At 43.6% G+C, this 22,126-nt stretch overlaps 1 protein-coding gene across 1 annotated transcript; it reads left to right on the top strand.

The window, feature by feature from the left end:
• Positions 1-1,838: 1,838 nt before the first annotated feature.
• LOC147903787 (transcriptional corepressor LEUNIG-like) lies at positions 1,839-21,264 on the top strand. The gene is made up of 20 exons (XM_087401225.1): positions 1,839-2,145; positions 2,530-2,935; positions 3,161-3,347; positions 3,441-3,538; positions 3,630-3,739; positions 3,875-4,255; positions 4,401-4,486; positions 4,912-4,999; positions 5,186-5,288; positions 5,470-5,516; positions 5,763-6,092; positions 16,385-16,630; positions 16,804-17,043; positions 17,140-17,281; positions 17,901-18,010; positions 18,133-18,282; positions 18,460-18,615; positions 18,707-18,823; positions 20,182-20,388; positions 20,651-21,264. Exons 3-20 carry the CDS (start codon positions 3,316-3,318, stop codon positions 20,792-20,794), a joined length of 2,787 nt encoding a protein of 928 aa, XP_087257351.1. The 5' UTR covers positions 1,839-2,145; positions 2,530-2,935; positions 3,161-3,315; the 3' UTR covers positions 20,795-21,264.
• Positions 21,265-22,126: the final 862 nt, after the last annotated feature.

The following is a 22,126-nucleotide window of genomic DNA, read 5'->3' on the forward strand; positions in this document are numbered from 1 at the left end:
TTGAGCATCATTATGGCTACTTGGAGGCGACTCTGATGGTTGGGGCATAGTTTCACCAAACCTAAGTTCACGTCATTGGATAGTGTACCCCTCTCCCCACTGCGGCATTGGCCATCCCAGTTAGATCATGGCCCAAGGTGTCCCAAAACGTGCGAAAAAATTCTGCATTAAGTCCATCTTGGCCTTGGGGTTCTACCTTCTTCGAGGGCATGCAATGCGGACTCTAGCTCCTTTGTTGTGAGCAGCCTTGCTGGCAGTTCTCTTTGCCATGTTGAGATTATGGATTCCAGTCCATCCATTACTTCTATTACATTGTTACACCACTCCGCGTCTTGCACCATCGATGCATGCACAATCGTGCTCAACTTCGTCTTGAATACATCCGCTACATGCCAGAACTTGGTAGAATTTTTGCACCTTATCGTCGATAGACTCCCTCTATTGCTTTCTTCTTACTGATGGGAATAATGCTTTGGAGGGACAATCGCCATCTCAACCATGTTGTCTACATTTATTGCATGCCAAGGCTGCAGCCTCCTACTCCCATTGTTGCAATGCCACTTCTGCTTCACCATAAGTGTTAACAAGATTCGATCCTTCGGTAGCGCCCTTACTTACTACCTTATTGCTGTCACATTTTCTTTGAGTCCTTTTCTGGCCTAGCCGAACTCCCTTACTTTGATTAAAATTTGGCGGATGGTGGCATCCCACCTTAGAATGGGGTCGATACACTCAAGGTCTCCTTCCCTCCATGCCTGCCAGGAAATCAGGGTATGGTTCGACAAGGCGAACCCCCAAAGAAGGGACCTCTTAGCCACCACCCTTCCTTCAAAACATAAAACCTATCTAACCTGCAAGCTTTGAATTCACACCCCTTCTGATGTTTAAACCCCCTCAGTCCCTCTGAGCGAAGAGCAACGCAATTGACTAGGCCATGGTTGAGGCATTGTTCATCCCACCAGTCACATTCGAAGCTTGCTACCTCGCATGACAGATGGATCTATCGTATTGCTCTTCAATGAAGTTCCAATCCCCTCCTCGAGTCTAATCCTCACTTATTATCAGGCCATTGAGAAACCTGCAGTAGTTATTTTTGTCTTGGGGGACGTTAGAGGCATACACGCTTTGCCACTCTAAGCTCAAACCCTTCTACACCAACAGCTACCGCAATCAACCTGTCCTTGATATTGAGCATTTCAAACGAAATGACCAAGGTATGTAAGAGTGAATGCACATGGATTAACTACATTTTTAGCATAGCCAAGTGACTATGCCCATAGATGAGCATGTGCTTAGCGGTGGGGAGGGCGAATGCAAAAGGGAGAAACAAGGAATTGGAGAAGGATAACCTAAATGTTGCTAAGGAACTAGGCCCTAACTAAACAAAACTAACTAGAATTAAGCTAACGATAATGTCTACAAGGGAGGTTTGGGGGGGAAAAAGGAGGCTCGGGGAAGGAGCAGCAGGTCCGGGAAGGCAGGCTCGGCAGCCAAAGTGAAGAAAATAAATATTGGGAGGGAGGTTCGGGGGGGCTTACTTTGAGACGCGAGGCTCGGGGGAGGAGGCTCGGAAGAAGGTTCGGGGGAGGAGGGGAGGTTCGGGGATGAAGGAACGAAAGGGAGGCAAGGGAGCCGAGGCGGAGGCTCGGCGAGGGGGTGGAGGCTCGTGGGGGCCAGGCTCGGCTCGGGGGAGGTGTGGGGAGAGGAAGGGGGGGAAAGGTTGGGGAGGGGGGGAGGCTCGGGGGCAGGCTCGGGAGGGGGTGAAGGCTCGGGGGAGGTATGGGAAGTCATCGTTGTCCGGAGGATCTTAGAGTGAAAAGAGGCTACTTTTTAAGTTTAAGTTCTCTGGCTGTTTTTTGCTGCTGTTTTTCTGTGGTGTTGTTTGGCTATGGCGATGGAGCTTCTCTGGAGAGCTTCTTCTTCTTCTTCTTCTTCTTCGGGCTATGGCTTCTTCTTCAATTCCTCCTCCCCTTGGCTATGGCGATCATCTCTCTGAGCTTCTTCCGTCCACGTTCGAACCTCCTCCTCCTCCTCCTCCTCCTCATCCCGCTCTTCCAATCGAGCTCCCTCCCCCTTCTTCTTCCTCGCCCTCGCGAAATCATCCCTCCTCCCTCCCCTGCTCTCCTCCCTTCCTCTCTCCTCCAGGTTCGCATTTTTTTCCCCTTCCCCCCTTGCATGATTTTTTGTTTTCTGCTACTCGCTCGCTTTCCGCCATTGCCATGCCTCAATGGCTTTCGCCGACGCTTCTTTGGCCCTTCGGCGGCGGCTCCGCTTGCATCTCAGCGTAGTATCGCTCCCTTTCTCTTCCCGAATCTGAGCTTGCGTGCACGACATTTCTTTTGACCGCCTGTGCTTCGATTCTGCTCTGCGTGTATCCCGCGGAGTTGCGGATCTGCACGCGTTCTCCGACCCCTTCCTCACTTTTTCCCTTAAAAATTTGTCTTTCTGCTCCCCATTGGAGCTGCATTCCAACCCATTGTCTCAGAAATTCGCTAATTTCCTTCCTCTTGCTTGTCTGCGCATCCCCAGTGCTCTCCTCTGTCTGAATCGCCGACTCAAAACGCTCAGCTCAGCTGCCAATCGCAACAAAACGCCGTCCCCACCGACCAACTCCCGCGGGCCTCGTAGCTTCGTGCGGGTGCCACTGTCAGTTGACGAAAGCTCTGTTCCGATCGGATAAGCTAAGCTGCGAGAGAGATAGCAGGAGGCATCGGGGATCGTGGGTGTCTCTCGACCTGACTTCGCAAGCAATCAATTTTCGATAGGGGAGGATACTAGGCCTGTGTCGCATACGCTTGGTGCAAATCCCACGTCTATTTGAAGAACTGAGGTCAACCAGCACCGGGGTTGCTTGTAATAATCTGTGATGGATGCCCGAGTGCTTTAAGGCGGTCAGCTCTGTCTAACAATGGATCCTTTCTCCACGTCTTGAATTGTAAGCTTTATCCCGCTCGCCCTCTCCTATTGTAATGCCTCTTCTCTGCCGCTGCATTTTTATGCGCTATCTTGCTTGCCTCATCAAGTGGTTTGACCTAGGCGTGCGGGTTCGTAATAGTATATTGCGTTGGATTGGAGCAATGCATCGCAAGACTGCAGGAGCAATTTACGAAATTTGGTTTTACAATCGCAGTTTAAGAACATTAAAAGGAAATTTTTACAGGTGCACGAACACACGCAGAATTCTGGGAGTCTAACCGGGTCGGGGACCTTTGAGTGACTTCCGAAATGTTCTGGTAGCTGGTACACAAACGCGCATTACCTTGAAAATGTTGTGGTAGCTGTTACAAAACTGCACATTGTTCGTCGTCTGCAAAGATGGCTCAGACCAATTGGGAGGCTGACAAGATGTGAGATGCCCCAACATTCAGAGCAAGTATTATTTCGAGATTGCTAATCAGAAGTAAATGTTATCCTTTGACTAACACACGCTCATGTCTCAGGCTAGATGTCTACATTTATGACTATCTCGTCAAAAGAAATCTTCAGAATTCGGCCAAAGCATTTCAGGCAGAGGGAAAAGTTTCTTCCGATCCAGTTGGTAAAGTACTTCTCCCGGAGTTTTTCTCATGCGTTTTGGACTTCTATATAGTTTAGCATGCCTGACGTGGTTCTTGATGTCGTTTTTTCAGCCATAGATGCACCAGGTGGTTTCCTGTTTGAATGGTGGTCTGTGTTCTGGGATATATTTATTGCACGCACAAATGAGAAACATTCAGAGGTGGCAGCCTCATACATAGAGGTGAGCAATGGAGCTTATGGTTTTCAACCTTGTGAGTGTCTATCTTGAGATTGAAACTGTTCGGGCATGTTCCTGAATTCATCTAGATATATACTTGTGTGCTCGTCTTATTGTTTTCAACGGACTTCCACACAGACACAGCAGTTAAAAGCGCGTGAGCAGCAGCAGCAACAGCAGCAGCAGCAACATCATCATCAGCAGCAGCAGCAACAACAGCAACATCAGCAGCATCAGCATCAGCAGCAGCAGCAGCAGCAGCAGCAGCAGCAGCATCAGCAGCAGCAACAACAGCAACAACAGCAACAACAGCATCAGCAGCAACAATTACATCTTCAACTTTTGCGACATCAGCAACAACAGACGCCCAGAAATCTTCCCATGAATGGAACTGCTAATGGATTGGGCCAAGATACTATGATGAGGCAAAGCACAGCAAATGCCATGGCAACAAAGATCTATGAAGAGTGCTTGAAGCATCCACAGAAGAGGGAGGCTATCGAAGATGCAACAATGAAGGTACATGTGCAATCCAATTTCTTGAGCAGATGGGACGTGGTACTAATGTGTCTGTCTTAACGAATTGTCCTTGCTGTGTTTATCTATAATAGTTTTAAAAGACCCTTTGAACACAACTGTCATGGATGCTTTTTCTTGATTGCAGCGGTACATTGATGCTCCTAATCAATTGTTGGACGCCAATCAAGCGTCTTTGCTGAAGACAACAGCTACACCTGGTCAGCCTACTGGGTAGGTATTTAGGTAGCACGGTTGCGTTCATCTTGTCTTGAATCTTTCAAATGTTCATCATGCACTAGGATGTTGATTCTGGCCATGTGTTCTAAATTCATCTGTCTTTTACACAGCAAATCTATCTTCTAGTGGCTAAATACATTTTATAAACCCTGAAAGTTATGTTTTTAATATGACTAGTTTTGACAGGAAATCATAAAATCTGAATTTGTATGTTTGGATATATTATAGTCTTAAAAAGGTATATTAATATGACTAGTTTTAACAGGAAATTATAAGCAGGCTGTTACTGTTGGGGATGTGTTTACTGTGTCTTTTCAATCACTATTTTGTTTCTTGATTTAGTTTTAGTTTCTGCTGGTTGTTTGTCTCTCCTGAACGCATGTCTAGTAGACATGACTAGTTTTCTTTTGAAAATGCAGGCAGTTGCTGCATAGTGCATCTGGTAATATGAATGCAGCACTTCAGCAGGTGCAAGTTCGCAACCAGCAGATGCCTGGAGTCAGCCAGGTGAGCTTCAAGTCTTAATCATTCGAGCTACTCTCTTTCCATGCTCTATTATACGTTTGGGCTTTATTTGCCTGGTCGCAAAGCATACTGGTAATCGATATGGATGGATCTGACTGTGATATACTACATAACTGGAGAAGTAGAAACACACATGATTTTAAGAAGTTTGAACTCTGAATGCTTCAGGAGAATAAGAATGATGTCAGTGCAGTGCTCAATCAGAGATCACCTGCAACAGACCCGTCAATTTTTGGTGTTGGACATTCTAAACCAAGTCTTTTAAGTCCAGGTGTGTCAAAATCACACATGTTTGCTTCTCTCTCAAAAAAAAAAGTCTGTGAAAGCTAGGATAAGAAAGATGTCTCTTATTTAGAGGCAGTGAGAAATCACTTGATTGGTTTAATAACTTGGCTTTCAGCGAATCAGATCTCTTGGACTCAGCTTTTACATCTTGCTTGTATCTTCTGCAGGAAACCAAAGTGCCAATACGTTACCTTTGAAAGGCTGGCCGTTGACTGTAAGTCTCTCCGATGGCATTGAATTCTTGGCTGAGGTTAAGGTCTTTAGTAGCTTTTATAGGGTCCACCTTTGACAAGGTTTGTTTCAGCTGCAGCAGCCTGTCTCTAGTGCTGTGTAGCTTTCTGCATATTCTCAGTCAATTGGGGTGTAGTAGGATGTATGAGTATATCTTGGCCCTTTACCAGAGTTTTTACGGCCTTTTAATACAGAGGCATCTAATTCTGATTTTTATTGGTTTTTAAAGGGGCTTGATCAACTCCGGCCAAATTTGCTACAATCAAAATCTTTTATTCAATCTCCTCAGCAATACCATCAAATTCAGATGCTTAATCCTCAGCAACAGCAGCAATTGTTGCTGCAGGCGCAGCAAGCGCAGGGAAACCTTTCATCTGCTGGGTCCCCTCTTCTTGGTGATATGGATTCTAGAAGGTTTAAACAATTGCTCATGAATAGAAATGCCATGCCTGGTAAGGATAACCAGCCCAACGCTGGTGGTGATATCATGCAAGGTGTGGGCTCTCCAATGCAAACTGCCTCTCCAGGACCACGGAGTCAAGAAGAGATGCTGATGAAGGTATCTGACTACTGATCCCTCCGGCCGAATCTATTTATTTTAGGTATTCGGTTCAGGTTTGGGTGATTAGACCTTAAAACTGCACTGTTTGTTTTCCTATGAGTTTGGGCATGTTGGTGTGTTAAGTATGTCAGGTTGATGAGGTTATCTAGAGTAATTTTATTTCATATAGATTCATGCCAAAACTGATTTCTATGATGTGGGCGAAAGTGTTGATTTTAGGACTTTCTTTCTTTATTGAGCTTGATAGGATGATGCATTATGCTTTTTGGCACATAACAATGTGGAGGTGGTGGGATAGCTCTTCTCCTCCCACAATGAAGTGCTAAGAGTAATCGTTGGTGTGAGGAGCTGGAAATTTATTAGGATTTAGAGTTAGAGATATACGCCATATCCCTATAGCCATTGATGTGCGAGGCACAGAACAGCTATGCTCCTTTTCTAGATGATGTTGATATTTATAATTGACTTAAGATTATGTGAAATATTGACAGGTGGATCATGTGAGAATTTTTAGAGCCCGGCAGTAAGCTAATTAACTAACAAGGCTGCCTATACTTACAAGGTAGCAAGATAAGTGAGCAAGTTTATTGAATGAAAGTTGTTTCTACATTTTAAGAGCATGCATAATATGTTTCTTGGTGAAGGATGTCTTGTCATATCTATCATACATAAACTGGAGTATCATGACTACTTGGATTTCGGGGATTATCAGAGTCCTCAGTTGTCACATGCCGACTAGGATGCATGGTCACATGGCTAGACTAGCTAGCCTCGTCAGAGGAAAGTTGGCAAGCAGGGTTCAATAATAATAAGGGGTCTGGTCTACTAAATTCAGGACGGGACAGCCCATTGCAAGTTTGGAGAGGACAAGGCGGTCCCAGGTTCGTATATACAGGTGCTGGCTGGCCATCTAGGACAGGCCCTCCAGATTAGAAGGATTGGCCCATGCCTTATGCTTTTGAGGGCAGCACGTGGCCTAGGATACAGTGCATTTTAGGTAGCAGAATGGGCCAGCAGGAGCAGTACGAGCAAACTTCTCCCCGGGGCAGATTATTCGGGCTGATATCCAGCCTTCCAGTGGGTCACCAGCACGTGGCCTAGGATACAGAACATTTCAGGTAGCTGAATGGGCCAGCAGGAGCAGTACGAGCAAACTTCTCCCGGGGGCAAATTATGCGGGCTGATATCCAGCCTTCCAGTGGGCCACCATATGCAGGCTATAGTGCATGGAGACAGCAGCAGACATGCAGCTGTAGACAACTTTTCATGTGGGCCCGAGATGGAGCAGCATAGCAGTTCCTAGAGGTCAGCAAGTGAAGTTACATATAGGGTTCAACCTCAGCAGACCCATGGATGGGTGTCTTCAAGTGAGGCCCCGTCAGGTGTGCAGTGGATGTTGTCAGCAGGTCAAGGAGCAGAAAGGTGCCTTCTGGCCTGTCGTCAGGCAGATCGCCATTGTACTCAGCCATCAGGCATCATGTGATCAAAATGAATACTCTTTTCAGATGCAGGCCAGTAATCTGGGTGTGGGTGTGATTGAGACTCTTTACTTGCAAGACTCCACGGCTGGATGTTTCAGCTAGCATGTTTTTGCAATCAAGTCAAATTGACGTGCAGTTAACTAATAGATCCTTGCATGTTACAGAGTCATTTCATGGACAGTAGACCACAGATACAGCAGGAGAATCTTTCTTTGACCTAAGAGGCTAGAGTGGTGTCAGAGTAGCTAGGAAGAGCAGCGGGAGAAGCTCCATAAAATTTTAAGATGCGAAGAGTTTTTGGGCAGGAAGCAAGACAAGCCTTGTCTTGATTGCCCCCATTTCAATTGTGCAAGCACCGCTGGGACAGTCCTAGTCCAGGCAGACTTAGTCCAGGATAAGATCCACAGTTAGGGGTAATTATCTTTTAAGCAGGTTCTGATTCAACAGGTCTGGACTTTTGGACTTCCCAGCAAGCTTTTAGGGTTTCTCAGCTTTGGCCACGAGAGGGAAAACAGAATCGAATCTGAGGTGGTATCAATAGCACTAGCAAAAGTGGAGTTGTTCAGCGAGTTCCACATGGGGTGGGAGCCATTCAGTTTTGTCCACAGTTTGAACTACAGGACTTAGTCAGCCACTCTGTCTTCAGCAGCGTCAGACAAGGCCCTCCAGTGGGAGAAAGTCCATTAAGGAAGCCAGATCATGTACTGGGGGATGTTGATAGCAGGAGCACAGGCTCAGCAGGGAGTCCTCGAAGTTGGAGCAACGTTAGGGCCAATAGGAGTCCTTCATGCCACCAACAGGTGCAGCTTTGCTAGTGAGGTAGAGCCAATCAAGTCCTTTTGGGGCAGATACTCGGGCATGTATATAGCTCTTCCATTGGACCTCCATGGACATGCTGAAGGTGTTAGGAGCTGTAGATGTCCCTTCATGGGAGCTTCCTAGCCTCCAGTTGGAGCAGCATAACAGACCCTAGTAGTGAGCAAGCTAGGGCACCTAAAGAGTGGTTGAAGGGAGTTCCATGCAGCCTAGGTGTGTCTCATCCACTCTGGAGGGTTGATAGTTAGCCAAGACGGAGTGGATCTATGGCCTTCCTTGGAAGTCGTGGGTACAGTGGCTATTGGTAACAGGTAGCCTTGGAGGAGCGAAATGATGCCTCCTCGCTTGTTATCAGCTGATTGACATTGTAATCAGCCATCAGGCATCATATGAGGGGCAGATTGCCATTGTAATCAGGCATCGGACACACTATGAATGAAGTGGGGCAGGTGCATCCAATGTGGGTATTGATGTGGGGATGTTATAGTAGCTAGTCCCTGCTATGCGTGATGGAGTTTATGGTTTTCAACCTTATGAGTGACTATCATGAGATTGAAACTGCACTATGTTGTGTGTTTAGAGGATGAGTTTGGGAATGTTCTTGGATTCATCTAGGTATAGGTATATAGATTGGCTCATTTGCTTTCGCTCTTCCATTGACAGTTATGTTTAATTAGCAGGTTTCACAATGTAGTCAAATAGCATGCAGGCATAGATTCAGTTAGCTAGTAGTTCCATGCACGTTTTTTTAAATGATTCAGCTCTCATGCATATTGCTATATATTCCCAAACATTATTTGTACAGCCTATAGACATGGACCACTTAATATGCCTATAAAACAAGGTTCACAATTACATGCCCTTTGACTAAACCTTAGCTAATTTGGAATAGTTTGCCACATTATCCTCAACACTTGACCGAATAAGGAACAGAGCCGGCAACTTGCGCCCAAAGCAGTGGAGGATAGCGGCAAAGCAGGCAACACTAAGGATACTGAAGCGTGCAGTCAAAAGTCTGAGGTGGCAGTCATGCAGAAGCCCTAGACGAAGTCTGCCGCATTCAAAGCAGATTCGCTCAGGTTGGTTAAAGGTAACATAGACAAACGCCTTTCCTTCGTTAACATTTTTGCTCTCCACTCGCAGAGGAATTGGACCATGAGCTCGCAGGTAATGGATAATCAGTATAGACAAGTTACAACACCCTGAATTGGTCATCATGACCTGGAACGCAGGGAGCATGTGGAAAGTGGAAGCAGTCAGTATGTCACAAAAAATGGTTAGGCTGTACAGACCTCACATTTTCGCTTTGCAGGAATTGAAGACCGGGGATTATAATCTGTCAGGTCTTCAGTTACCGGGGTACCAGATTTTAAGCAACTGTCCCTTTTGAGGTAGGGGAGGGACTGCCCTTTTGATAACGGTTGACATGGTCATAACTGCAGAGTCCTGTGATGAAGTGATCCAAGACTCCCCGACGACATCGCTCTTGCAGCATTTCTAAAGGCAACTGAAGGATTTCTAGAGCTCAGGAACATTAGAAGTTGTTGGCTGCTCGCATTCAGTCCGGTCTTAGATGGCTCAATGAAGGTTGATCTTCCATTGTCTTTCCTTTTCAAAGCGGTCTGTGATAAGAAACTTAGAGAGCACATTTCTACCACTGTGGGTCCTGACGGCAATCAAGTTTTTGGAGATCCAATATTGCTGGAATTTTTGCAAACCACTTGGCCTCTATTATAGGCTCTAAGCCAGATCGTCCAGCAGATTTCAGAATTAAGATTCACAACTTTCTCGTCACTGTCCAGAGAACTGTTCCACCTCATTAGGTTATCTTATTGTGGCGACCTTTTTCAGCAGACGAAATCAAGTTCACAGTCATGAAATTTGCAAAAGGCAAATCCCCAGGCCCTGACAGGATTCCTGCTGAGTTTTATGAGCATTTCTGGGATGTATGCGGAACTGGCTTGACAGCCCTTATCAACTGGTGCCAGAAAGCTTTAACATTGGAATTATTAAGTTCACCCGATGAATCAAAATAGATTGTTGCCCAGTCATTGGAGACCTTTATCCATGTTAAACTATGTGTCTACAAGATTTTAGCCAAAGCCATGGCCAACAGGGTCAAGTTTATTTTAGGGAGCATCATTCATAGAAGGCCGTATGGATTTGTTTAGGGCAGATTAATTCAGGATGCCATTCTTAATGTCGTACTGGCAATTGACTATGCTCTGACTCGTAATGAGAAGTTTATAGTGCTTAACTTGGATTTGGAAAGAGCTTATGACAGAATTAGCTGGGAGTTTATTCTTTTGACTATGTAGAGAATTGGTTTTGGCGAAGGCTTTTGCAGGATGACCAGTGCTCATGCAAGAATTTCTCTCAATGGACACATATCAGGGTTTCGCCCTTAAACGATCTATCCGACAAGGGTGTCCTCTAGCGCTTTTGTTGTTTGCTATTGTCACTGAAACGCTCCTTTGTCAAATTGACTACCATCAAGGTTTGGGTTCCATCAGAGGTCTGCCACTTCCGGATGGCTCAAGTTTTTGCTCTCAATTTTTTGCTTACGACAACACTAGCATTTTACTGAGTCCTGAAGGAAATCACAAAGATTTTCTGAAAATCTTTGAAGAGTTTGCGGCAGTTTCGGACTCTAGAGTCAACAACAGCTATTTCTCTTTCTTCGGATGCCTCTCTAAGCTGGAGCTATAAGTTTGATTTCAAGTTGATACTGCCAGGGAAGATAGTTAGGTATTTGGGTTGCCCATGTAGGTTTAGGGGTCTCTCTGAAAGACAAATTCAACTGCTGTTTTGTTAAAATTGAGGACAAGGTCAATAGGTGGTGGGGGAAAAAAATATCCTTTGCTGGTAGGCTTACAATTATTAAGCATACAATGTCTTCCTTTATATACCCTCAGTTTTTCCGTTCTCTGCTAGTGTTCTTTGCAAGATTGATCTGCTGTTGAAGAATTTTTATGGAAGGACCTTTGGCATTCTTTTTCATGGGAACTGGTTACAACTCCCAAAAAACTTGGGGGTTTAGTGTTTGAAGGCATAAAGGCCAAGTGCGAAACTTTCTGTACAAAATGGTTCTTGAGACAGGATGTGATCAACCGTGGGCTGGTTTGGTGCAGCATTTCATTTACATGAATGGCCCGTGTGGTATTACAGAACCATGGCAAGACTTACTACTTTCTGATGTTTACATCAAGGGTCCTTAGTCGGAACTGTTAGCAAAGCTACTAACTATCTGGAATTCCAAATCAAGATATTGTCACTGGTCAGGTCTAAGATTGTCGTATGGAGACGGCAGACACCTCGCTAGATAGGTCGCTCTAGCTCATGGATTGAGCCTTACTTGATGACCCTGCATTGACTCGTAGTCATCCAAGGCTAGTTAAAAGGCTTGTCAAGAAGGGACTGAACACTTTTAACAACATTTGGGATTTGGGAGGATGCAGGTGGTTCTTAGTTGATGCCTTAAGAAGCAGGTTTGGGATATCTATTAGAGAGACCGATGCCTTGGGCTTCCCAAAAACTATCTGGTTTCTCAGTTTCCACATAATCAACGACCTTACAGATTGCCAAATTGCCTAGATCCTTGTCACCCTTCCACGAAGGTCTTATAAAAACAGAGTATGCTTCAAGGCCTTTGCAGACCTTCCACCAGGCATTCTTAACTTTTTGTAGTGGTTTGCCTGTGCCAAGCGTAAATCCTCTGAAATCGTGAGCTTTTCTCAAGATTCGATTGGTTGGCCATTGGTCTTTGATCCTGCCAATAAGTGATCTGACTAGCAGACCTTCCCTTCATCAAGCGATTTTTTCAAGATCTTGTTGTAACCGTTAAGTACTTTGCTAGAAGACACAGTTTTTAGGCAACTAGCAGCATCATTAGCTCCTGAGCTTGCCTTCTTACAAGAGGCTGATCTTTTTCTATTGTATTTCCTCCCCTCCCTTTTTTTGTGCTTATTTATAATATCCTTTCTACTGCAAAAAAAAACTTTACAATTATGCCCTAAATGGACCCAAATGGCTACTTACCTAGTAGCACATTCCTTTGACATAGCTCATCATACGTTTTGCTAGGACCTTATAAAGGAGATGTTTTTACACAGTGATGTTTGTTCTATAAAGAGATTCTCATGCACTTTATAAAGAATTGGGATTTATCTGGTTGGAATAAGCTGTCCCTATAGGTGCCTATAGAAGACCCTTTTCAGGGACTTGGAGGGGGAGGCACCAGTCTATACAAGGCCTCCTAGCCTCCATCAAAAGCATCAAGCGAAAGCAGCACATTCTCAGCACATACACAACAAGAGGGGGAACAATAATAATCAATGTGTTGTAGATGATTGGAAAGAGTGGAAGCTATATTCTAGTTGGCCAAACAAAGGATGAAGCTATATGTTGATAAAAAAAGGAGGGATGTGGTTTATAAGGAATGAGATATGGTAATCCTTAGGCTTTGTAACTGTACATAATGCTTCATTGAAAGGTAACACTAATACACAGCTTGCATAGAGGGTTTAGGGTGATGAAGAGGCATCCTTGGGGGATTTGAGGGTGGGGTTGGTCTTCCGGAGGATTGGCAAGAAGGGTGTGGGGGGAGAGGATATGGCTGGTTTCAAGAGGGGAGTTGGACTAGTACCTCTCCTATAGGAGCATAAGATCTAGGGTAAGCTCTAGCTTGGGGGTGGAAAGGACAACCCATCAGTGGCAGGTGCGAATTACGAGGCTAAGTTCTTTGCGGATTTGGCTGTAGTTTGCTTGTGGATAGGCTTTGTTGGCGGTTCTTTGTCCATCATGTCCTTGAGTCTTTGTTGTGCACACTTTTTGGGCCATGCAAGGGTCCTAAGGGATGTATGTGCTTATTTTTTGCTAATCAGGTCCAAATTGCAAATGTTAGTTCATTTGGTCAAGTGGACCATCTTAAATGTTGCTTAATCTTAATTGTTTAGGGCTTTCTAATGTGTTGTTAGGGTCAGGTTTTTGTCCTCTTGTGAATCCCTAAATGCTTACTACCCTTTGGTCAAGTTGACCATGTTAACAAGTGCTTAGTGTTAGGATTAATGGTAGTTTAGGTCATTGTAATGAGTTTTAAGTTTAATTTTTGTCTCTTTGTGAGAGTCTTAAGTGACTTTGTCACTTGTGTGGCTTAAGTTTTTGGCCTTACATGAGGGTTAGTGAATTTTTTGTCTTTTAGCTTGTGTGACATCACCTTTATTAAATATTATTTAAATGAGGGTCTCTTGCCAAAATTGCAATGTCCCCAATCATATTTAATGGCCCATCCCCTCTTTCACCTTTTCTCTCTCTTGTCTTTTCACTCATCACCTTTCCCCATATTCATTCACCTTCACTTGCTTTTTTCTCTTTCCCTTTCCTTCCATTAGTTTCCCTCGCTACTTTACACTTACACGAACAATAACATTCCAAAAGGCAGAGCCTTAGTGAGATTCCCACCTTGTTTAACATTCTTGGCCTTATACCTACTCTTTTTCTCACCTTGTACAGTGGTCCAAACCTCGCCTGGAGAGGCATCTGCTAGGTTTGTAGCTTGGGGGGACTGAAATGGAAGGAGTTGCCTCCTACCTTTGGTAGATTAGTGAAGATGGTCCACTTTCTGAGGCTAAAATTGTATTCACTTTTGGTTGTCACTTTTTCTCTCTTTTCCAAGTTTCGTGGCAAATCCATTCATGGGCCACTGGCTAAAAAATTGTAGGTTGAAACACTGATCCCTATCAATCGCTTGGCTCTTGAAACTCCGAGTGCCTTCTTCCCCTTGAAAATGACATTTTGGTGAAATGTTATGCCATTGACTAAAAATAGCAAATGATTGTTGCGTGGTGAATTTGATTGCTACTCTCAAGGATGGACCACCTCCCTTGGGCTTCACTCTGATTATCCTGTGAATCAAATCTTCACTACTCTAGTGGAGTAATTATCAAGTGCATCAAATTTTAGTCTAAAACATTTCTTTAAAATATGTGCAAGGACCTAGGGATGCAAAGCTATTAAGCTGGGGTAGTCTGCATTCTCCTATAAAAGCATGACCTAGCATTAATACACAGTGTGCCTTGAACGTGTCATCAAATGTGCAATTAGTGCGCGGTCTCGGTGAGGTTGCCCCTAAGAGGACATATAATCTCAAGACTCATAGATTGTGCTGTTATCTATTCATCAAGTCAGGGATATTGACACACCCCCCAAAATAAAAATGCACCCTACCTTGTTGGAGAGATGTCCATATATTGGAAAAATCAGCATATTTTCATATGAATTATTCATGGCTGTTAGGTCGTCATGATAGATTACAGAAATATTTGCAATGTGAGCTCTAGAGGATATAGCATCTGCTACAATGTTAGCTTTTCTTGGGGTGTATATTACCCTTATTCTCTGACAATGGGGGACTGAATTGTAGTCTCATATGTTGGCTGTGCTCCTCGAAGGTCTCGTGTCAGATCTACAACGAACCCCCTTGGGAGGCCCTCTTGTAGCAAGGGACAGAGGGGATGCTGAACTCTTTATAAACTTTGCTGCACTTAGCTCTTGTTTTGACTCCATTGGAGGGTTTGTGTCTGTGAGATCTTTAAATGCTGCTTGCTTTCCTTACATTGTTGGATTTGTACTTTTTCTTACATTGTGAGATCCCAACCTTGCCTAGTAGAGGGAGTCCTAGGGTTGGAGGACTCCTAGACATGTGAAGATTGGGATGAAGTTGAGGTATGCTAGCAGGGACAATTCTCTCTCTTTTCCCTAGAGTGAACATCATGCGAAGCGGAGGTGGGCCTTGGCAAGATGGCCCATCTCCCTACAAGGTAGATACTACCCAGGGAAGCCCTCTACCTCCATGTGGTGTGGGAGCTCTCCCCCAACTCTAGGCCTCTAGCATGATCTCTGTGGGGAGAGTGTGGATCTCCAGCGACCAGTCGTAGTTTTGTTGCTTGTTGTCCCTTAAGATTGAAGCTGCTATTGTAGGAGGTTTTAAACTTTTTACAAAGTACTAATCAACGATAGATGAAATAGGAGGGAATCTAATGGTGATTGGAAATGGAGGAACATGATCCGTGGTCTCTACGTCATCCACATTGAATCCATGGTACAATGGAATTACAAAGACCAAGTGGGATCTCTGATACACTTAGGCTCTGCTCAGGGTCATCCTGAGCTGAAAAATAATAATACCTCATGTGACGTCTTGGATATTGTGCCTTTCTCCTTGCGTGGAACTAGTCTTGAACTTGCCCTCTCAGGGATTGAGACCAACTATGCAATCCTCAATGGCTCGGACTTGTAGTGCTGCGATTACTTGCTGAACTTGCTGTTTGTCATCACGAAAGGGGGCTATCTGATGGCAGAGGGTGTCCTCTAGAGCTGTTTACCTTGTAAGAAAACAGACAGAAGAGCAAGCAATGGACAGAAGTTGTGGAGCAGAAGGGGGGAGGAAGCGGCTGATGGTGAACTGGTATGTGCTAGGGAGGGAGAGGTGATGGGGCTGAAGGCAGAGGAGCACAGGTTTGCTGGTGTGGCCTTCATTCATGGTGGGGCCTTGTGAAGTCACAACTCCACGTATTTTGTTTGTATCTATGATGCTTTATCCTCAGAAGAGCCCATTCGTTCATTAGCTAAACTTCTTATCTTTCCACCTCTTTTAGACTTTTTTTCCATTCCTACAGAATTGATGGAGGCCCTAAAGCACATATGTTCAGCTACAGATTTCATAGGATGGGTTTGGGCATCTCTCTCTCTCTCTCTCTCTCTCTCTATCTATCTATCTATATAGCTCCTTTGTCCATGTGACCTGCAATTGATTTAGGTGCTGATGAGATGAATGCAGATGAGGTAGAATGAAGTTCTTGACATGCTTTGAAGCATTGCGAATGGTCTTTTGAAGCTTATGCTTTACACATTTGTCACATTTTATGCGAAGTACGTTTCTTGTCAGGTTTGAAGATAACTTTTCATGTTGACTCGTATCTTTTATTTTTGCAGAAGATAGCCCAAATTCAGCAGCAGCAGCAGCAGCAGCAGCAGCAGCAACAGCAACAGCAACAGCAACAGCAACAGCAACAGCAGCAGCAGGGGAATACTCAGATGCAGCAACCAATACCCCAGCAGACACAGACATCTCAGCAACAACAACCTGCTACTCCTCAGCAGCAGCAACAGGACCGACTTGTGGGAGTTAATGGAGTGGTTGATGGCAGTCTTTCAAATAGCTTTCGGGGCAGTGACCAGGTATTTAGCTGAGGAAACTCAGCTAGAGACCAATTTGACATTCTAAGAGTTTGAGTTTTTGGTTGGCAAGATGAGATTTTTGCTTTGGAGATTCTTTATTTGATGAAATATGGTGTCCCAGATAGGTTTGGTGATATTTGTTGATTTTTTAAAGAAACATTATGTTACTGTAGACTGCTTCAAAAGTACAGAATGGGCGGAAAAGAAAGCAGGCATCGTCGTCTGGCCCAGCAAACAGCACAGGAACTGGAAATACAGCTGGTCCAAACTCTGCCCCATCAACTCCTTCAACACATACACCTGGTGATGTCATTTCCATGGCAGGTGCATTGCAACACAGTAGTAGCACTTCAAAACCTATGATGTTATATGGAGATGGTACAGGACCTTTGGCAACATCATCCAATCAATTGGTAAGGCTGCTATGATCCATGCTAGTGTTGTCTCACTTATTTTGCGGGATGTTTTGAGTTACTGACTATTTTGTGAGGGGATTGGGCAATATGCAGGATATTGATCGGTTTGGTGAAGATGGATCTCTGGAAGACAATGTCGAATCTTTCCTTTCTCACGAAGAAGCAGACCAAAGAGAATCACTTTTCAGCTGCAGTAAAAGGAGTCCTACTGGGCACAGTATGGACGTTAGTAAAGGTTCACTCACACATTTCTCTTTCATTCGTATTGTTGTTCTGCCTTTTGTTAGGACTACATTCAGTTGGCTCGGCTTTGTCTTTTTTTTTCTCGAGAAGTCATATAAACACAGCATGTTGGTCTAAATTTGAAATATTTGTATGCACATGATGTGCACAACTAGTGGACTCTGATGAGAAAAGATGTACTACATGGCACAGTATGAATATTAGTGGTTCCAACTTCCCTCATACATATATTTGCCAGTCATTAGATTTCTGCATTTCATTGGCTCGTCTCTCTAGTCTAGCAAATGTCATGAGTGAATTTTCCCTTACCTTTTTAGAAGTCATATAAATGCAGCATTTTGTATTGTGAAGAATTCTATTTATGCATATGAATTGCACCTATTTGATGATGTGAGTGGCATTGTCAAATTTTGTCTACGCCATGCATGATGTATAGTTTAGGTTTGCATATTGGACTCTCATAAACTTAGGAATAAACTGGCTTGATTTAAATATGCTATGTCAAATTTGTTGATGGCACTTTAGCTTGTGTCCAGTAGTCTCTGTGAGCATTGAACAATTCTTTTTTGTCTGAATATGTAGCGTTTATATGTAAACTTTTTGGTCTACAGGTTTTACGTTTGCAGAGGTTGGTTGTCTACGGGCTAGCAACAGCAAAGTCGTCTCTTGTCATTTCTCCTCCGACGGCAAGCTACTTGCCAGTGCTGGTCATGATAAGAAGGTTAGAGCTGCCACTCATGGATTGAGTCATAATCTTGTAGAAAGTGGTTGCCGAATCGCGGTGCTATGCTTTGGTTATATTGTAAACTATTGTAAAATGAGTTGGCTACGACCTGTTTTCAGGCAGTACTGTGGAACATGGATACTTTGAAATTGAAGAGCACACTTGAGGAACATAATTTCTTGATCACTGATGTCCGCTTTAGCCCAAACTCTACACGACTTGCGACGTCTTCTTTCGACAGGACCGTCAGGGTTTGGGATGCTGACAATGTTAGTGCAAAATCTATAATGCTTGGTTTATGCTTGCACGTTTTCTTCTTCATATGATGCTCACGAGAAGATGGCATCTTTGTGTAGCTGATAGAATGTCCAGTTAGTGGTCTTATTTGTTTGATTAATCATGACATGCCTCCCTATACAAAGTAATGTTATTCCAAACTATTGCAGCCAAGCTATTCTCTGAGGAGTTTTACAGGACATCTGGGATCTGTAATGTCACTTGATTTCAATCCCAAAAATGAGGATCTGCTTTGTTCTTGTGATGGAGATAACGAGATACGGTATTGGAGTGTAACCCAAGGCGTCTGCACAAGAGGATTCGAGGTCATAGCCCCTTTTATTAATAGCTCTCTTGTATATTGATTACTTGCAGAATGTGTTTCTTTGTCTGAGGCATGGTCTCCTGTTGGAACAGGGGGGAACGGGTCAAGTGAGATTTCAGCCGAGGGTGGGAACACTACTGGCTGCTGCTTCAGAGAATGTAGTCTCTATATTTGATGTAGAAACACAAACGTGTGTGCATTCTTTGCAGGTATGAAGCAAGTGTCCCTTTTTGGGGACAACTTTATTTTAATATGCTCTTAATTAACTCTCTTGATGATAAGCTGCTAAATAATCTCTGCGTTCAGGTAATCTTTTTCCTTCCCCCAAATGTTTGTTTGAAAGATGAATCATAGCCTCCTGAACATTTGAGTGATTTTGAGCTATGTATGTATGTATCCATATAGATAGATAGATAGAAACTCAGTACAAAGACTTTGTATAAATGGATGCTCAAGTATGTGTGGTGTGTGGATTTGTATGTGTGAGAGCATACTTTTATACTATGGTCTACACCCACTGTTGGGCGCTGATGACGTCAGTGGGGATGTCATAGTAGCTAGTCCCTGCTATGCGTGATGGAGTTTATGGTTTTCAATCTTATGAGTGACTATCGTGAGATTGAAACTGCACTATGTTGTGTTTTTAGAGGATGAGTTTGGGATTGTTCCTGGATTCATCTAGGTAGATAGATAGATAGATAGGTAGATAGGTAGGTTTGTAGGTAAGCATACAATGCCCAGGAGCAGGGAGAACCCCCTCTGGATAGATAGATAGATAGATAAGCATATGCGTAACACATCCAGGAGCAGGGAGAACCCCCCCTGGATAGATAGGTAGATGCCATAGTAGCTAGTCGTTGTTACACTTGATGGGGTTTTCAACCATATGATGACTGTCATGAGATTGAACATAAGATTGAAAATGCACTAGCTGTTGTGTTCTCAGAGGATGAGTTTGGGCATGTTCCTGGATTCATCTCTCTCTCTCTCTCCCTCTCTCTCTATCTATCTATCTATCTATCTATCTATATATATATATATATATATATATATCTATCTATCTATCTATCTATCTATCTCTCTCTCTCTCTCTCTCTCTCTCTCTCTCGCTATATATATATATATTTATATATAAGCATGATGGGATGTCATAGTAGCTAGTCCCTGCTGTGCATGATGGAGTTTATGGTTTTCAACCTTGTGAGTGACTATCATGAGATTGAAACTGCACTATGTTGTGTTTTTAGAGGATGAGTTTGGGAATGTTCCTGGATTCATTTAGGTATAAAAATAAATAAATAAATAAATATATATATATATATATAAGCATGCTTGTAACACATTGAGACCCCCCCCCCCATTTGCCAAACACACACACACACACACACACCAAAGAAAAAAGCCCACATTCTTGGGGCATGCCCTGGTGCCCCCTTTCTTCTTCTTTGGTCCTCAGGGTTGCAGTCTTTGTTTATTTAGGAATCTCATCTTTGGGTCCCTGTTACTTTTGTCCTTCACGCTATTTGTAGATTCTGTGTGTGTTTCTGATATTATTTTTTGTTTGCAGAGGCATACAAAGCCTGTACATTCCATATGTTGGGATGCAACTGGTGACTATGTTGCTTCAGTGAGCGAAGATTCAGTCCGTGTGTGGGCTCTCGGATCTGGGAGTGATGGTGACTGTGTGCATGAGCTAAGCTCCAATGGAAACAAATTCCATTCTTGCGTGTTCCATCCAAACTACCCACAGCTGCTAGTGATCGGCTGCTACCAGGTATGGTTCTAAGTCTATTCTCTATTGTATGACACTATGCATCCTTGGGCCATCATTTCCTCTTACATTAAAACTAAGCATGTTTTAGGTCGTTTTAGAACAAAAAAAATCTAAATTTGTATGATTGGACTTATTCTATTCTTACAAAGGTATATGTTTTAGGTCATTTTACACAAGCATATGTAGAATTTGTTTTTTCTTTGATGAAGATACAAGCGAAGTGTCCTTACTCTGCATTCGGATTCGACTTTGGCTTTTGCAGACACTTCAGCTATGGAGCATGCAAGAGAAGAAGAACATGGTTGTGTCTGCCCATGATGGTTTGATTGCAGCACTTGCCCAGTCACCTGTTACAGGCATGGTTGCTTCTGCAAGCCATGATAAGTGTGTCAAGTTGTGGAAGTAACTTCTTCTACGCTGTACTATATATACTGCATTCTATGGTGTCTCAAATCCATTAAGCAAGTTACTTCTTGTGAATGCATTGTAAAAAGCGACTATGTGATTATCCATCAAACATGGGAGGTTCCCCTTTTTGGAATGTCTATCACAAGGCCTTCGTAAGCATTTCAAATGCCCTGCTTTATTACAAAATATATGTAGCCTTGCAGCTGCTGGTCACAGGATCTTTATTTGGCATTGTTCTCTTATTTAAGGGAGGTTCAAGGGGCAGTACACTCTGGTTTGTCCCGCTCCCAGGAATATTTGTTTTGTTTATGTTGTTGGAGTGACAATCACTTATTCTAAGATGAGGTATACATGCAATAGCTTAACTTTTAGAGTAATTGTTAATTTGAGTTGGAACATAATGGAGTATTTCAATAGCTATGCTTCTTGTCTCATTGGATCTATCAGACTTGCCTTTTGGCATTACACGTTTTTCAAAACAGGAGGTCATTTCATTTAACTAAAATTTTGCTCCAGACTGCCATCGGAAAGGTCATCTCTGTGCCTCTCTTCTTGCTCATGCGCTTTGGCCATACATGGGTTCTGGCTCTTTGTGTATATATGTTGGCCCTCTAATATTGGGTTTTTAAATTTTTCCAGATGGAAACCCAGATTCTCTTTTGATGATGAGGAATGTTGAATGCGGCATTTTAATTTTGTGTGCACTTGCAAAACCGGTTTTGGTTTGATTTTGTAAGGATGTGAGGAAGTTTATGTTGAAGATAATAGATCAATTCTTTGGGCTTAGTTTGCACTATAGTGCTTAATGAAATAGTACAGATCATTATGCAAGTGTGCATGCATTTAGTGATAGGATAGTGTACTTATAGCTCTTACTTCTAGGGTAGTGTACTTATAATAGCCTCTATTTTATCTTTGGTGTCTCCTTTCCCTCCAGATTACTCTCGAAGCTAAGTCCTCTACCTACATTCATGTTTGTTCAAAGCTACTTCCACCATCTCAAAGTTCAAGAAATAAGGGCACCCTCACCATCCTTTGTTAGAGTTAGTTATCTCCTGTCTGTTAGGGAGAGAGGGCTCCTATGTGAGTGTGTGCCCTCCCTCCCAGAGAGAGTAGTGTTTGTGTCCTTTCTCAGTGTATTTCTACAGGTTAGATGGGGTTTAGGCAAGGCACAATGCCAGGGTTAAAGGCTACAGGTAGGGCCTGGTTTGAGGCCAGAGCAAAGGCTGGTTAGGGACTGGTTTGGGGATGGCGTGGGTTTAACCCGACCAGATCAGGTTGGGTCAGCTGACCAGACCTGTCAGCTCAGTTGGCCAGGTCAGCGGACCTG

Source organism: Dipteris shenzhenensis, chromosome 3 (assembly GCF_047967505.1).
Source record: "Dipteris shenzhenensis isolate YYH24624 ecotype China chromosome 3, Dip_SZ_1.0, whole genome shotgun sequence".
Taxonomy (NCBI): Eukaryota; Viridiplantae; Streptophyta; class Polypodiopsida; order Gleicheniales; family Dipteridaceae; genus Dipteris; species Dipteris shenzhenensis.

What these genes read in the sequence shown, in the direction of transcription:
- LOC147903787 (XM_087401225.1), top strand. Translation starts at nt 3,316, where the DNA reads ATGGCTCAGACCAATTGGGAGGCTGACAAGAT. An exon ending in AAGAAGAGATGCTGATGAAG is followed by an intron (nt 6,093 to 16,384) that starts GTATCTGACTAC and finishes TTATTTTTGCAG; the next exon opens with AAGATAGCCCAAATTCAGCA. An exon ending in GCTTTCGGGGCAGTGACCAG is followed by an intron (nt 16,631 to 16,803) that starts GTATTTAGCTGA and finishes ATGTTACTGTAG; the next exon opens with ACTGCTTCAAAAGTACAGAA.